General features: G+C 46.0%; 1 protein-coding gene and 1 long non-coding RNA gene across 4 annotated transcripts in view; one reads left to right on the forward strand and one right to left on the reverse strand.

The window, feature by feature from the left end:
• Window positions 1-8,479, reverse strand: part of EEIG1 (estrogen-induced osteoclastogenesis regulator 1) — a 57,837-nt gene extending 49,358 nt beyond the window's left edge. For 2 of the 3 annotated variants that reach the window (XM_083423131.1, XM_083423129.1), the window contains exons 1-2: window positions 8,308-8,479; window positions 2,371-3,071 (exon numbers count right to left, since the gene is read on the reverse strand). In XM_083423131.1, coding sequence (XP_083279257.1) covers window positions 2,371-2,516 — 146 coding nt within the window. In that variant the 5' untranslated portion in view covers window positions 2,517-3,071; window positions 8,308-8,479. Of the gene's footprint in view, window positions 1-2,370; window positions 3,084-8,307 lie in introns of those variants that run through there. The other variant, XM_083423130.1, reaches the window with a different exon arrangement.
• Window positions 8,480-9,431: 952 nt separating this feature from the next.
• LOC310669202 lies at window positions 9,432-14,496 on the forward strand. The gene is made up of 2 exons (XR_014507074.1): window positions 9,432-10,175; window positions 12,606-14,496. It is a non-coding gene; the product is annotated as an uncharacterized lncRNA (long non-coding RNA).
• Window positions 14,497-16,756: the final 2,260 nt, after the last annotated feature.

The following is a 16,756-nucleotide window of genomic DNA, read 5'->3' on the forward strand; positions in this document are numbered from 1 at the left end:
CGGACACGGCTTAGAGCTCAACGTCGAGCCTACCAAATGGCAATGGCAATAGCAACGGAGAAGAGGACCTTCTTCACCTCCTCTATTGCATTTGCAGAAAACAGCAGCAGGAGACTCTTTCAGGCAGTTTGCAATTTAGCGGTACCACTTGAGCCATCAGTAAGGGCCCCAAGATCTCCTGCAATGATTTTGCAAGGTTTTTTGCAGATAAAGTCGCTCAGCTTCAGGAAGAGGTAGACTCCACTGTGGGAACAGGGCTGGGGCGGGAGAGTGCTGGAGTCCTGTCTAGTCCAAGTTGTGTGGGATCAATTCCAATCTGTTACCTCCGAGGATGTGGACAGGCTGCTTGGACGAGTGAAACCAACCACCTGTCTCCTTGATCCTTACCCGTGCTGGGCTGTGTTCAGAAAGTGGTGTTGGGGGATGAGTGTTCAGACATCTGGGCTCTCATTTGTGGGATGCCTCAGGGTTCCGTCCTCTCCCCATGCATCTACATGAAGCCACTGGGAGAGATCATCAGGGGGTTGGGGCTGGGTGTTCATCAGTATGCGGATAATACCCAGCTCTACCTCTCTTTTAAATCTGATTCAGTGAAGGCTCTGTGTGAATGTCTGGAGGCAGTTGGAGGATGGATGGCAGCTAACAGATTGAAGTTGAATCCTGAAAAGACAGGAGTACTGTTTTGGGGAGACAGGGGGTGGGTGGGTATGGAAGACTCCCTGGTCTTGAATGGGGTAACTGTGCCTCTGAAGGACCAGGTTTGCAGCCTAGGAGTCATTTTGGACTCACACCTGTCCATGGAGGCGCAGGTCAATTCTGTGTCCAGGGCAGCGGTTTACCAGCTCTATCTGGTATGAAGGCTAAGACCCTACCTGCCCGTGGAATGTCTTGCCAGAGTGGTGCATGCTCTGGTTATCTCCCACTTGGACTACTGCAATGCGCTCTACGTGGGGCTACCTTTGAAGGTGACCCGGAAACTACAACTAATGCAGAATGCGGCAGCTAGACTGGTGACTGGGAGTGGCCACCAAGACCACATAACACCAGTCCTGAAAGACCTACATTGGCTCCCAGTACGTTTCTGAGCACAATTCAAAGTGCTGGTGCTGACCTTTAAAGCCCTAAACAGCCACGGCCCAGTATACCTGAAGGAGCGTCTCCACCCCCATCATTCTGCCCAGACACTGAGGTCCAGCGCCAAGGGCCTTCTCGCGGTTCCCTCACTGCGAGAAGAAAGTTATAGGGAACCAGGCAAAGGGCCTTCTTGGTAGTGGTGCCCGCCCTGTGGAATGCCCTCACAAAAGATGTGAAAGAAATAAACAATTATCTGACTTTTAGAAGACATCTGAAGGCAGCCCTGTTTAGGGAAGCTTTTAATATTTGATTAATTATTGTATTTTAATATTTTGCTGGAAACTGCCCAGAGTGGCTGGGGAAAACCAGCCAGATTGGCGGGGTATAAATAATAATAATATATGAAGAGACAAAAAAACTTTGGCTTCGTGCTGCTTTTTTAAAAGAAAGCCACACAAAAATCAATTTTTGTCCCTTCCTAGAGACCTACGTGCTTTTGTACAAGTACAAGAAAAGCTTCTAAAATCTCCTGCCATGAGTTACGGAACAAGGCAGTTCACGAGCAAGTCCAGGATTGTTTTTGGAATTTGTTTTGGCACAATGCTAGGCAATAATCAATCTGCACACAGCCAACAACAAAAGCAACATTTGATTAACAGTTACTGAAAGACAGGGCAGTCGCCTTTTAGAGAAGAGAGAAAATAATCCTACAAATTAAATGTTTTTTAAAAAGGGACTCCCTCCATGGAACTAGAACCGTATTAGTTTAGATTCATGATACAGCATTTTGGTCTATTAATGAATGTAAAACAACAAGAAAAGAGAACAACACAGCATCTAAAGCTGTGATTTTTCAAACAGATTCTCAAGTATCACATACTTTGCAACCTAGAATAAGCTAAACAAGGGAGCAAAGAGGAAGGATATGCAGAAAGATCTTTCCCAAATCTCAAGTTCCTTAGTGAGTATCAATACACACACTCATCACTATATGCACTACTAGGGTGGGGAAATGAAAAGTTTTTCAGATCACAAATGCTTTAGTTTGAAAAGTCTTGAAAAATGTGTACCCAACTTCCTGAAGAACCTCACACAGCAGGCCATCAGTGTTCACAGAACTTCATTTCCTCTCTCCCCACCCACCATGCACACACAAAGCATAAGGGGGGCACTAGACAAGGGGAAATAGCCCTAGTGACACATAATTGCTCAGTACAACAAATATCAAACAGGGAGGGCCAGATAGGTGGGGTATAAATAATAAATTATTATTATTATAAATGAAGAACTTCCTACCTGGAAGATAAAGTGGCAAAATCTCCTCCATCAAGAAGCCTAATTTTGCAGAACAGAACCCCATTCACAAAAGGAACAGCAGTCAGCTCCTCTAAAGTGAAACTGGTTTGAAATTTGAACTTCTTCTTCTTCATCAAGAAAGCCATGGGCAAATTCAAACAAGACCAAAAAACACAAAGTCTAGAAACTCCCAAAGAAAAAGAGCAAAAATATCTATAGAGTGCAGCAGCTCCAAATATAAACAATAAAGATGTTTCAAAGAAGGTGAAACCACAATGTAAGAAATAAATCCACAGTCAATCCAGTTTACAAAAATAGAGCACGGAAATCTCAGTTCAAATGCAATGGCACCCTAGCTTTAAATGAAAAATCCTCTTCTCTCTTTGGTGGTCTGATCTGGCTATAGTATCATCGCTGGTGCAGACTTCAGGTAAGGAGGAGGGCAAGTGAAGTCTCTGGTTCATCTCCAAGGGTAGAGGGGGAAATCTAAGCTCCAGACCAGCAGGAGCTCCCTTGATTAGAGATTGTGGTGCTTGGCTTCTCTCAGGGCTCCTCTTGAAAGTACTGCTAGTTTCTTTCTGAGCTGCTGCACAGCAGTGTCAACACTTCACAGTTCCAGTCTCCTCCCCTTGTGCAAAAGCTTCACGTGGACAACTGCATCAGCAGCATATGTTGTGGCTCCCACAGGTTTCATTGGAAGCCTACAGAAGGGAGAGAAGGGGTTAGTCTCAGCTTATTATCCGCTAGTGTCAGTTCCTCCCTCTGCCGCCCAATCTAATCATAGATAAATGGATATTCAAGTATTATCCCATATCTATCTATAAATAAATTCAAGATGCCTTCATCGCCACCAAAACACTATCCTTTACTTTACATGCCAAATGCTTCTGCAACCTGCTTGAATAGTTTTTATTTTTCTGTACTGTATACATAGAGGATTAGATCTTCAGGTTATCTACAGCAAGCAGTCTCAAAAAAGGACGGATGCTCATAGGCACATTTGCATGTATGCATGTGTTCTCTCTCTCTCTCACAAGCACACACGCACACACACACACACACACACACACAGTCTTCCAGTGAAAAGGATGTTCAAAAGAGAAATAAGTAGTCCATAGATGGCTGATAGAGATCAGACTGTGGCGTATCAAGGATAGGCACTTTCCATCCACCACACCTCGCCTTTCAGTCAGCTTCGCCACAACAAGAAGCAAAAAACATGTCAAGTAATGTGACCAGGGTGTTACAAAACATGGTTATGAGGCTTGCTTTTCCTAGGCCTTAGACATGCCTTTACATCAGGGGTATAAGGCTCAGGGTTTGTTCAGCCCATTAACTCTTTGGAGAAGACAAAACAGATAACCGGCTGTGGGCACAGTCAGTTTCAAAAGCAACTCAAATTACAGTTAAAATGTAATGAGACAGTAATGAGACAATGAGCTTGCCAAAAGCCAAATTAAAATTTATGAAATTATTTTTTAAGAACCTAGCCTACATGGCAATTCTTGAGATACTTCCAGCATTTTTTCCCTACCCCACTCTGCCTTGATGAATGCTTCTAAAGTTCGATGAGTTCATTCTGATCTGTAGCTACATATCTCGCCTGCTGTGTTCAGCTATATTTTAAATAAACAGCTGACCCAAGTGACTCCTGGGACTTCCTCACTAACTGCCCTAACCACAGCCCAATTATCCACCCCCCCTCCAATATTAGCCCACATTGAATACCCCTTCCACAGACAGCAGCAACATTTTCCCAGTCCAAGTGATTCTCCCAGATTCTCAGCTTTCCTCAGCTCACTGACCAAGTATTCCCATTAGACATATTAAGTGCTTACAACCCAATTCACCAACAAATCCCATCCAAGTAGCTTTGTCTGTAACCCACGAACATTCCACCATCACAAACTTCACTTCCCCACCAGCTTGTAAAACAAAATGGCTAACCACTTGCAATAGGAGTCACCTCCCCCTCACTCCCACCCCTCCTATATCAGGTCCTCCTCAGCTTCTACCCCAACTATAGAGTTGCCAAATCTCCAATATCAGACCTGACACAGGAGATCTGGGGTAACTCTGATGGGGCAGGAGACAGAATTTAGTGGACACACAGTCTATATAGCAACCCATTTTCAAGTCAACTTTTAATATCTACACATATTTTTATAGCCCTTTCAGTGAACATTGTGCTTAATTGACATGACGCATTATTTATTCTGAACAAGGGATAAAGCTATACAGTCCTCAGGACAGATGAGGTAAAAAATAGTTGTGGGTGTCCTGTTTCCCACCCCTCATAATCTTACTCCCAAGCAAGTGAAAGATACATCAGCGTCTACTGGTGAACCACATGCCAATTTCCAGCGGACCATGTAGCTTCTGCTGGTTTGGTGTGATTTCTGCAAATAATGTTTCCCTGTGTAGACTTTGGCCGGATCCAGTTATATTCTCCTTACATTTCTATGCAATGAGCACCTAGTGAGGATCACTGGAAATAGTGTAGTTAGGCTTAAAGATATCCTGATTATTCAACCCTTACTCTGTAAATTTAGAACACATTGGCGGACTGTGCTAATTCTTATAAAGAAAAAAGGAGGCCATACCAGATTAAAATCGGCTTATCCTTGTTATAACTATTTGCTTCTGAGACCCTGGAGAGGAAACTAAACCTATGAAACTACAGAATCAACCTCTCACAGGCAATCAAATCCTCAAATATATGTACAATCGCACCTTGGTCGTAGAACGCCCTGTAATTCGGACGTTTTGGCTTCCGAATTCCGCAAACCTGGAAGTGATTGTTCCAGTTTGCAAATGAACGTCCGACGGGGCTTCCATGGCTTCTTACTGGCTGTAGGAGGTTCCTGCAGCCAATCAGAACCTGTGATTTGATTTTCAAACGTTTTGGAAGTCGAATGGACTTCCATAATGGATTTCATTTGACTTCCAAGGTACTATATTCTTAGACATGTTCTGGAGTAGCAGCTCTGTTGTAGTGCAATCCAAGTAGGGCTGGGTGATATATCGATATATCATCCAAAACTGGTTTGAAGTCCATATTGCGGTATCAGCTGCATTGTTTTTGACCTGGAAATATATCACAAATTATGACTGTGTGTGTGTGTGTGTTATGGAAAACTCATAATGTAGGAAAAAACGTGAAGCCAGCCAATGCTTCTTTTGATTCCTGCAGCCCCTGTTAACTCTGCCAGCTCAGCTTTCCCCTGCCTCATGCAGGGGGCAGTGAATCACAAGAGCAGGCGCTGGCAAAATCACGATGGAAGAAAAACCATGAAACCAGCTAATGCCTCTACATAGCTCCATCCTTATTTCAGGCATTGTGATATATCACAATGTTAAAAACCAGATATTGCCCAGCCCTAAATCCAAGACAAGTCTTTTTCAGAGTAAGCTCCAGAGTGTTCAACAGCCTTACTCCTAGATAGGTTTGCTTACGATTGCAGCGTTCTTACATTCCAGCCATTCTAAACAGGCTAAGGAGGAAGGTCACCTGGACACATGGATATTTATTTCCAAACATGCCCATGAGTGTACAGCTTAGGAGTGAGCACAGGAGTCCTATAGCACCTTAAAGACCAACACAACTTGCAACAGTAAATCTTAAAGTACAATTCATTCAAAAGCAAGTGCTTTAGAACTCCACTAGTTTCAACATTAACTTTAAAAAGTGTGCCACTTTGGCTAGATCATGGCTATAATGTTTGTGTGTCTGTAGGCACACAGAACTATATACATGCACAACATGTAATTAATTACCGTATTTTTCGCTCTATAAGACGCACCAGACTACAAGACGCACCTAGTTTTTGGAGGAGGAAAACAAGAAAAAAAAATCTGAATCTCAGAAGCCAGAACAGCAAGAGGGATCGCTGTGCAGTGAAAGCAGCAATCCCTCTTGCTGTTCTGGGTTCTGGGATAGTTGTGCAGCCTGCCTTCGCCCCATAAGACGCACACACATTTCCCCTTACTTTTTAGGAGGGAAAAAGTGAGTCTTATAGAGCAAAAAATACGGTAATATATTTTACACACTTTTTATTGCTGAAGCAATAAAGAGCGGACTACATTAAAACAAAACAGGCAAGAATACACACGTACACATCCCTAAGTGGTGCAGCAATTCTCACAAAAAGGCTTGGGCAAATAGATACCAAGCTTGTATCAAGAGCCTAAAGAAATCAGCACCAGACATATCTGAGAAGGGAGAGAATTCCATAAACTGGGTGCCTGTACTACGAAGGCCCTCGCTCATGGTGCTAACTGTGGCAGAGTTTAGAGAGTCTTCCCTGTGGACCTTAAAGCAAGGGCACATTTATACAGGAAAATTTGTTCTGCCAAGAACACAATACACATATGTGGACACCACCACACATGTATCTTACCTGCACACACAAGATATGTATGAATGGGTGTGTTGTATAAATTCACATACGCACATGTAGGTGCATATGTACACACACCCACACATAAAAAGTGTGTGTAATTTAGATAAAACTACACAGGTGCATTTGTTCGTATCTACACTCTACAAAACAACGCTGGATCCAGACTTCACCACACCGAGACTAAACCTCCTGAAATCAACAGAGCTAACCTAAGCCCTACCGATTTCAGTGCAGTCTGGCTCTAAGTATGATCAAGCCTGATCCAACCCACAAATTAGACTGCATACATTTAAAGCACATCCTCAACCACCACGACCAAAATAAAATAAAATCTTGAGAATTGTAATTTAGCCCTCACAGAGTTACAATTCCCAGCACCCTTAAATTACCCTTCCCAGGATTTATTTATGCAGGGCAAAGTGCTTTGAATGTATACAGCTTTACACACTTTCAGACTTAGGCTGCGCACACAGCATATTTTAAAACACATTCTCTTCCAAAAAAAAGAATGATGAGAACTGAAGTTTGCCCCTTGCAGTGCTTCAATTCTCAGCATAGCTGTCAACTTTTCCCTTTTCTTGCGAGGAATCCTATTCAGAATAAGGGAATGTCCCTTTAAAAAAAGGAAACGTTGACAGCTATGATTCTCAGCTTACATAAAATACATTTCCCAGGATTATTTGGGTGTTCGCATGTGTGCGCTTTAGATATATACAGCTTTACACTGTTTCAAACTTAGGCTGCATACAGAGCATACATTTATAGCACATTCTCACCATACCTAATAATAATATGCGTTGTTCATCCCTCACAGAGTTACAGCCAGCAACCATAAACTACATTTCCAATGATTACTGGGAGATGTATACAGCTTTGCACAAAGTATGAATGTTTTTCAAGTGCTTCAGACACACGAGCCACCCGACGGCGCAGTGGTGTAGCGTGGGTTGTCAGCACCCGGGGCAAGGCAAGTAATTTGCGCCCCCTAGAGTGAGTGAGCCAGGTAGGGGCAGAGAGTTGCGAGTGCGAGCGCGCCCCCCCAGATGTTGAGCCCGGTGCGGCCGGCCCCCCTGCACCCCCCACGCTACGCCACTGCGACGGCGAAAAGAAAACCCCTCTTTCCCGCCCCATACAAGAGGGGGCGGAAGAAGGGGAGAAATAAAAGCAGGTCTTAAACTCTCCAACCCCCTCCGCTCGCCCCATACAAACTCTCCCCACACAACTAGAGCCGTGAGGAGCCCTTCGCCCTTCACTTTCCTCCTAACCCCCCACCCCGACTGACCCTCAACATCACCCCATGGCTCTCGCCCTCCTCCCACTCAGGCCCCTCTTAAAATAACGCCCCCCCCCCGGAGAAAGCTTTCCACTCGCAGCTTATTTTTTTTATTAAAAAAAACCCTCCCCCACTCCAAAAGACAGATTGACCCCCCACGATCTCTTCTGTGGGGAGAAAGAGGCCCCCGCGCAAGGACCTCCCCCCCGCTTTTACCTCACACTGCCCCCCACCCCCCACCCGAGACAGACTCGCTCTCACCTCCCTCCTCCTCGGCGCTGGCACCCCTACGCCGAATGCGCCCGCTGCGCCGACAGCGTAACGCGAAGAGGCGGAAGGGGATGGAGGAGCGGGAGGAGGCGCCGCCTGCGCTTGTACAGTCAAGGCATTCGCTCGCTCGCGCTCTGTCTGTCCATAAATTGGGAGAGAGTGCGGGGGGGAAGAAGAAGACGTGCAGCCGCTCTCAGAGGATTGGGCAGTGCTTTTCTCCTCCTCCCCTCGCCACGCCCCCAATGGAAAGAAGAAGAAGTAGAAAAAAACGAAGGGGCAGGAAGAAGTCCGGTTTCCAATTGGGCGCGTGGATGACTTCAGCGGCGAAGCGATTGGAGAAGGCGTGCCTTCGCTCAAATGAAAGGGTCCGCCTCCTCTTCCCCTCCCCCCCAATACCTCAGGGTTTTATGGAAATGGCGGGAAAACGAGGCGTAAGGGGATTCGGGAATGGATTGAGAGGAGAAAAGGAAGGAAGAGGAAGAGAAAGAGAAAAAAGAGTAGGTTCAAGCAAGGGCCTTACTTTGATTATTATTATTATTATTATTATTATTTAAATTTACACACCACCCTTCATCCGACAAACACAATATAAAACCAAAAATATAAATACTTATTTTTGTAATGAGCATCTCTCCTCCAGAGAGATGAATGTAGCATTTACACATTTTATTTATTGAATATTTCCCACTTTTTCCTCTAAAGGAGAAGAAGAGAAGAGTTTGGATTTGATATCCTGCTTTATCACTACACTAAGGAGTCTCAAAAGGGACGCGGGTGGCGCTGTGGGTTAAACCACAGAGCCTAGGGCTTGCCGACTGGAAGGTCGGAGGTTCAAATCCCCACGACGGGGTGAGCTCCCGTTGCTCGGTCCCTGCTCCTGCCAACCTAGCAGTTCGAAAGCATGTCAAAGTGCAAGTAGATAAATAGGTACCGCTCTGGCGGAAAGGTAAACGGCGTTTCCGTGCGCTGCTCTGGTTCGCCAGAAGCGGCTTAGTCATGCTGGCCACATGACCCGGAAGCTGTACACTGGCTCCCTCGGCCAGTAAAGCCAGATGAGCGCCGCAATCCCAGAGTCGGTCACGACTGGACCTAATGGTCAGGGGTCCCTTTGAAGGGGTACAGTTAGGGTTACCCCAGAAAGCCCTAAAAACTGTTTGTGAATTCCCCCCCCCCCAGCCAGGCCTCGGCGTACGCATTTTAAAAACTGCAATTTCCTCTAAGACAAAAAGCACAAGCTAAGCAGTCCTCTTTGTAACAAAAACGCTGTAACAAACCTAGAGCTGAGAACGGAAAACCTTTCGGTTCCCAGATCTAAGCAACCTTGTCCTGGTACATTGATTTGCAACATACTTCCGGGAACAGAACCAGGGAACGAAAAAAGCAACATTCTATGTAAAAATCTGTGAAGGGGGAGAGGGAAAAGGGGTTTGAAAAAAAGGATAAAACCTGCTTGTAAAATGTTTTCGGTGCGGCCTGTCTTTTGTGAACTGAATCACACAGGTGCCTCTGCCCTTCCGGATGGCAGAATAAAACGCTCTTTCTCTGGATTAACCCCTTGGTGTCGTTTGGCTCCTTTTGTCTCTGCTCGGGTGCAACAATTATTCCTACCCATGGATTAAAAAGGCTACATATTTCTGGTGCATCGGCCGGGAAATAAGCACGTTCCCCGAGATCGAGGGACAAAGAGGTCCAGGGCGTCACTGCAAGGCGAGCAGCTCAGGATCCTGGGTCAACAGTTCCAGCGCGCATCCTGCCATCTTCGTGGGAGGGACTGGCCACCCGTTCCTGAGTGGACACGCGACAAGTGACGGAGAGAAAGAGCAACGGCCGTGCAGAAAGAAGGTACCTCGAGGAACAAGGTAAGCTCCACAGGGATAGGTGGGAGCAATAAGAGAGTCTGATCAACTCCGCCAGCAGGGTAGAAGAAGTGCCACTGGTTTTGGTATTGCCCAGAAAAGCAGCAAAAAGGGTGCTGCAGGGCACCGGTCGAAGTCTAAGCGCTGCCGGTTATGGTTGGTTTTGTGCCCAGAAGAAGCAGTAGAGTGCTCTTGGGCCCCGGTCGAAGTCTAAGCGCTGCCGGTTAGGGTTCTTTTTGTGCCCAGAAGAAGCAGTAGAGTGCTCTTGGGCCCCGGTCGAAGTCTAAGCGCTGCCGGTTATGGTTCTTTTTGTGTCCAAAAGAAGCAGTAGAGTGCTCTTGGGCCCCGGTCGAAGTCTAAGCGCTGCCGGTTATGGTTCTTTTTGTGTCCAAAAGAAGCAGTAGAGTGCTCTTGGGCCCCGGTCGAAGTCTAAGCGCTGCCGGTTATGGTTCTTTTTGTGTCCAGAAGAAGCAGTAGAGTGCTCTTGGGCCCCGGTCGAAGTCTAAGCGCTGCCGGCAGAGTCATGGGAAATAAAAGCAGTAAAACAATTCTTGAGACACCACTACAGAGCTTTCTGGAAAACTGGAAAAGTGCCACGAAAGCAGAAGAGTGGGGATGTAAACTCAAAAAAAGCAGACTCCAACATTTATGTGAAGTTAACTGGCCTTCGTATTTACCAGAATGGCCTCCTGGAGGATCCTTTGATCCAAACTTGGTCAACATTTTATGGAGTAACATTTTCAAGGCCCACACAGATCAGATTCCCTATATTTCTATCTGGAAAGCCAATGTGGATCAAAATCCCTCATGGCTTCGGAAAAATAGAATTGTGACTGCCCAAGTCAAACTATGTTCAGTACAATTACAAGTTAAAAAGCCACCAGTTTTGCCAGTCCCAGAAGAACAGTCCCAGAAGAAGAGGAAGGAGGAATAATTAGCCCCCTCCACCCTATGCAGCAACTGCACCAGGGCTAAATGAGGTTCCCCCTACCCAACCCCCTTTTGATGCAAGCAAGGAAGGTGAAGAGGAAGGTGATGATGATAATGATGATGACTTCAGAAAAACTCTAGATAAAGAGATAAGATGGACTAGTAAGCAGTCTGACAGAGTGTTCCAGTATGTAGAACCGTTTAAAAGAGTGAGCTGGATGTGGCTTCTTGGTTCTAGAAGCAGCACAATGTAAGGATGTGAATTGGCAGACGGAAAGAAACAGAGCAGAAGGCTTTGAGAGCCGCATGGGACAGAACTGTTAAAAAAGAGACAATTAAACCCAAGGGATTGAAAGCCCTAGGATTACAATACTGACCATTGAGGAAATCCGCAAGGTAAATGCCTGTGCCAGGGAACAGCTCAAGGCAGCGGACAATACTGATGTTGCAATTGGGGTAGCTAAAACTCCACTTTGATGGCCCACCCACTGACTGTACGACCCCCTGGAGTCATCCGATGTCCACGACCACAGACCTCCAAGCACTTTAAATCAGAATCCTTCTTTCGAAGAGGACCCGGCCAAAATAATTAGGGGCCAAAAATGCAATCCCGAAGGGTGCCCACGGGAGGGAAAGAAGACGCCTAGGGAAGAAACCAGTGCACCATCTGCAGGCAAGAGGGTCATTGGGAAATGGAATGCCCATAGGCCCCACGCCCGACACACCCCACCCCCACAGGCTGGGAACAATAAGATTTCTCAAAAATGATTTCTTCTCATCTCTGTTCTTGCTAAAAGACTGTTGCAGCTAGAAGCGAGTGAACTAACTGTTTCTAACATTCATTCATGCAAGTAACAGGACATCAGCTTTTTTTTTTTTTTTTCTCCTTGTGCCAGGCGCTTGGAGGTAGCTTCAGAGCGTTATCTCTTGGCTGCTATCCCAAGAGGAAAATGCTGCATTCTCACCAACCAGCTAGCCTGAACCCCACACTGTCTGGATTTATGGTTCAGCCACAAAAAAAACCCAGAAGGCCAAGGGTTACCCACCCCCTTGCCCCAAGCACTAACCTGAGGAAAGTGACTTTCTTAAAAGCAAGTGAATGCTTTCTGTAAACTTTGTCAAGTTTTTCTGTTTAAGGTGCAATTTTACTCTGAAAAAGGAGCTGCAGCATAACATAGGAATTTTGAAACTTTGATACTTTGCCAGAAGCAAGGGAACACATTGGACACTAGCAAACTTGGCAGATGAAAACTGAAATTTGCAACATGGCTTACAGGCCACGAGAGCTCTGAAATTTAGAGCACATGAATGAGACTTAAAAAAAAAAAAAATCTCAGCTGGCAAAACTAAACCCAAGGAACAGAACTGTTAACCCCTTGCGAAGTTTCCTGCCAAGCATACCCTTTTGAATTAATGTTTGCTAGGCCTATACCTTAGGTGCAAATGCTATCTGTCAATGTACAGTCGTTCTGCCGTGTGTTTCTTTTTCTCTTCTCTTGACAGGTAAACCGGCCAGAGGCTGTCCTGTTTCTCTACAGCTGTTAAAGTCACCAGCATCTGTGACACCTGATCTACACCGCCCACCAGACTGGACCCAGACGCCCAGACATCACTCCAGCATTGTTGGAAGAGACCCAAGACGTCCAACGCCCACCAGACGACTGAACGCCCACCACACTACAGCCCTGCTCACGTCACTCTGGAAGCTGACGTTTTGCACGGCTCAAGAATCCAGCATGGATTGAAAGAGGACATTTTCACATTTTCTTTTCTTTCCTTTTGCATAACTGAACTTTATTGAAGGTACCTGCGCCTGGTTTGCTTTACGCCACCCCTGCAGAGGAGGGTGTCTAGTGAGTCTTTTCTTTCAGCATAATTACACCCCAGCCCACTCTCTAGCACTTACCTAAGCCCCTCCATGTGTATACAATGGCTCAAATACGACTGTGGGTCCCCGTGCTGGTATTTCTGCTGCCTTTGACCTTTGATATGCCAATACCACTCACAGTGACCAGACAACTGCTGCAATCGTGGGGGGCCCACCACACATATAATAAGTGGATTCAGGTTGCTGAGATGGTTGCGTTCTCTGCAAATCGGACCAATTGTGCCGTTTGCACTCTGGCCCCTGTAGATGCTCTGAGAGGAATGCCACTCCTCCCTGTGCCTTGGAATGAATCCTTGGTTACAACTCCACTGGTTGCCTTCCAGCCTCTGGGCAACCATTCTTCTTTATGGAATCATTCCATCCCTTTCCAGGTTCACAGGATCACTGGCTGCCTTTGTGTCAACAAATCAAATGATGCCAGTGATGCTCAGACCTATGTGGGCACTTCCCACTGTGATCGTACCTTCCCAGCCCCAACTAACATGCCTGAGTCCAAATTGACTGCATGCCTGGCCCGCTTGCTGACAGGCACCACATCTGCCCATGGTCAGGACGTTTACTGGGTGTGTGGCAGAAAGGCCTATCATGCCCTCCCAAGAGGATGGTATGGGGTCTGTTTTCCAGCCTACTTAATACCCCCCATGTGGATTCCTGACCAAATACCCTCTGCACCCCCTAGAAGGAGGCGTTCGGCTGACCTGGCAACACTTGCAGGTGGCAGCTCCCAGGATTGGGGCCAAAATCAGTGGCCTCCGGAAAGGATACTGGCCCATTATGCGCCAGCCTCCTGGAATCGGGGAGAGAAAATCTCTGGGGCAAGGGGGCCAATCTATAACTTGAACCGCATAATCAGACTCCAGGCAGTGGTAGAGATTGTTGCTAACACGACAGCCACGGCCCTTAGGCTAATTGCCACGCAATTGGATGAGACACGCAATGCGTTTCTCTCAGTCCGATTAGCGTTGGACTTTCTCCTGGCGCAACATGGCGGCTTTTGTGCAGCATTAAATCTCACCGGTGGGGCCTGTTGCTTTAACATCTCTGATCATGGTGAGGCCATTCGCAATTTGGCAGCAGGACTTGAAACAGTGGCCCATATTCCTACCCAAACCTGGGAGGGATGGGACATGTCATGGCTTGACTGGTTGCCAAAACCAGGATGGGTAAAAGGCCTGTTTTTGCTGCTGCTTGGCCCACTTTTCATTTTGCTAATTTTTTTGCTTTTCTGTACCTTGCTTGCTGCAATTCTTGCATACAATGACACGCAATATGATTTCTCGCATGCTTCGCCCCCAGATTATAGCTCTGACCCGAGAATATCAGCCTGTGCCTTCCTGGGACGAGCCTTTTTGAGAAAAAGGCTGTCCAAAATTGAGAGGTATGGAATGAAGGGGTACAGTTAGGGTTACCCCAGAAAGCCCTAAAAACTGTTTGTGAATTCCCCCCCCCCCAGCCAGGCCTCGGCGTACGCATTTTAAAAACTGCAATTTCCTCTAAGACAAAAAGCACAAGCTAAGCAGTCCTCTTTGTAACAAAAACGCTGTAACAAACCTAGAGCTGAGAACGGAAAACCTTTCGGTTCCCAGATCTAAGCAACCTTGTCCTGGTACATTGATTTGCAACATACTTCCGGGAACAGAACCAGGGAACGAAAAAAGCAACATTCTATGTAAAAATCTGTGAAGGGGGAGAGGGAAAAGGGGTTTGAAAAAAAGGATAAAACCTGCTTGTAAAATGTTTTCGGTGCGGCCTGTCTTTTGTGAACTGAATCACACAGGTGCCTCTGCCCTTCCGGATGGCAGAATAAAACGCTCTTTCTCTGGATTAACCCCTTGGTGTCGTTTGGCTCCTTTTGTCTCTGCTCGGGTGCAACAATTATTCCTACCCATGGATTAAAAAGGCTACACCTTTACCTTTAAGGCGTCTCAAAGTGGTTAACAATCTCCTTTCCCTTCCTATCCCACACTCTGTGAGGTGAGTGGGGCTGAGAGACTTCAAAGAAGTGTGATTAGCCCAAGGTCACCCAGCAGCTGCATCTGGAGGAGCAGAGACGCGAAACCAATTACAAGTCTATACTCTTAACCATTGCACCACATTGGCTCAAGATAGCTTATGTATATGGTTCTCTTCCCGTTTTATTCTCACAACAGCCCTATGAGGTAGAGTTCCTTGCAGTAGCTCCTTAGAGACCAACTAAGTTAGTTATTGGTATGTATTTGAAGAAGTGTGCATGCACTCGAAAGCGCATACCAATAACAAACTTAGTTGGTCTCTAAGGTGCTATTGGAAGGATTTTTTAAAATTTTGTTTCTGTGGCAACATGCTCAGGGAAGCCATTTTGTGAGTTAAAATGTTAAGCAAGGAAGTCATTTCGTTGCTCTAGGCCAGGCCCCCATATCCAGTAAAAACACTCAGAAACCCACTACAGTGGTACCTCGCAAGACGAATGCCTCGGAAGACGAAAAACTCGCAAGACGAAAGAGTTTTTCGTTTTCTGAGTTGCTTCGCAAGACGGATTTCCCTATGGGCTTGCATCGCAAGACGAAACATCTTGCGCCTTTTTTTTTAAACCGCCAATGCATTCCTACGGGAAACCGTCAATACACAGTGGTGCTTCGCAAGACGAAAAAACTCGCAGAACGAATTAATTTCGTCTTGCGAGGCACCACTGTACTCAGAGGCATAGAGAGATCGGCTGATAAGGATTACCAAATGAGGACATGGAAGGGTAATGTCCAACTACTCATGCCTTATCTCTAGGCGGAACCTAATGTATCTACTGTATCTGGATATCTCTAGGTGGAACCTAATATATCTCTCTGGAACACAATCTCCAGGCAAAGCAGTTCTTGTCTCTAGGCAGAATCTATTGTCTCTATCTGAGTATGTGTAATGCTGTAACTTTTGATTGGATAAAGACCTGATTCATGAATGTATAAAGGGAAGCCTCCCCTGTTGGGAGAGGCCGGACTTCGGAACTTATTCCTCCACGCCATTGCTTGGTGCCAGCAAACAATTTAAACTTTATTGCTTTATTTCTCTGATTGCTGCGTGGTCATTTGACTGGCCTATTTGCTACATTTCGACTATGGAAGGCCAATGCTGCTACCTACCTGTACATAGAACTATGAGGTACAGGTTAGGCTGAGAGACTGACTGGTCCAAGGCTAGCCAGTGAGTTCTTGGGCCTACCAGGTCCTAATCCAGCACTCTAACCACTATACCACAGAGCCTCTCAAGGCTATTTCTCCTCCATCCCCCTCCCCTGCCCACACCAGTCCTATGGGGTGGGGTCAGATCCAGGGGGAAAATGACCAGCCCAAGCTTGTTGGCTGTAAAAAGAAATATGAAAACCTGGTAAGAACTGGAATGGAGTATCATGCAGAAGGGTATATGGCTGGCTGGAAAAGCAACAAGGAGCTCTTCACACTAATTTTTGTGGCAGGTCCCACCTGAACTAGTCAACGTTTTCAGATGTACACAATTTCCCCCCTATAGTCAATAAACATTTTCCAATCTTCTTTAAACAAATGTTCTTCTTGTTCTCTTATTCTATGTTAGATCTGCAAGCTGTGCATATTCCATCAATTTAAGTTGCCATTCTTCTTTGGTTGGGACCTCACTTGTTTTCCATTTTGGGGCTAACAAAACATGGGCCGCCGTAGTGGCATAGATAAATAACCTTTTTTTGACACCTGGGAATTTCCATCTCTGTTGCCTGACACACTCTAACACACATGCAACCTAGCAACAGGAAAAAACACAC

Source organism: Podarcis tiliguerta, assembly GCF_965153285.1.
Source record: "Podarcis tiliguerta genome assembly, chromosome: Z".
Lineage (NCBI taxonomy): Eukaryota > Metazoa > Chordata > Lepidosauria > Squamata > Lacertidae > Podarcis > Podarcis tiliguerta.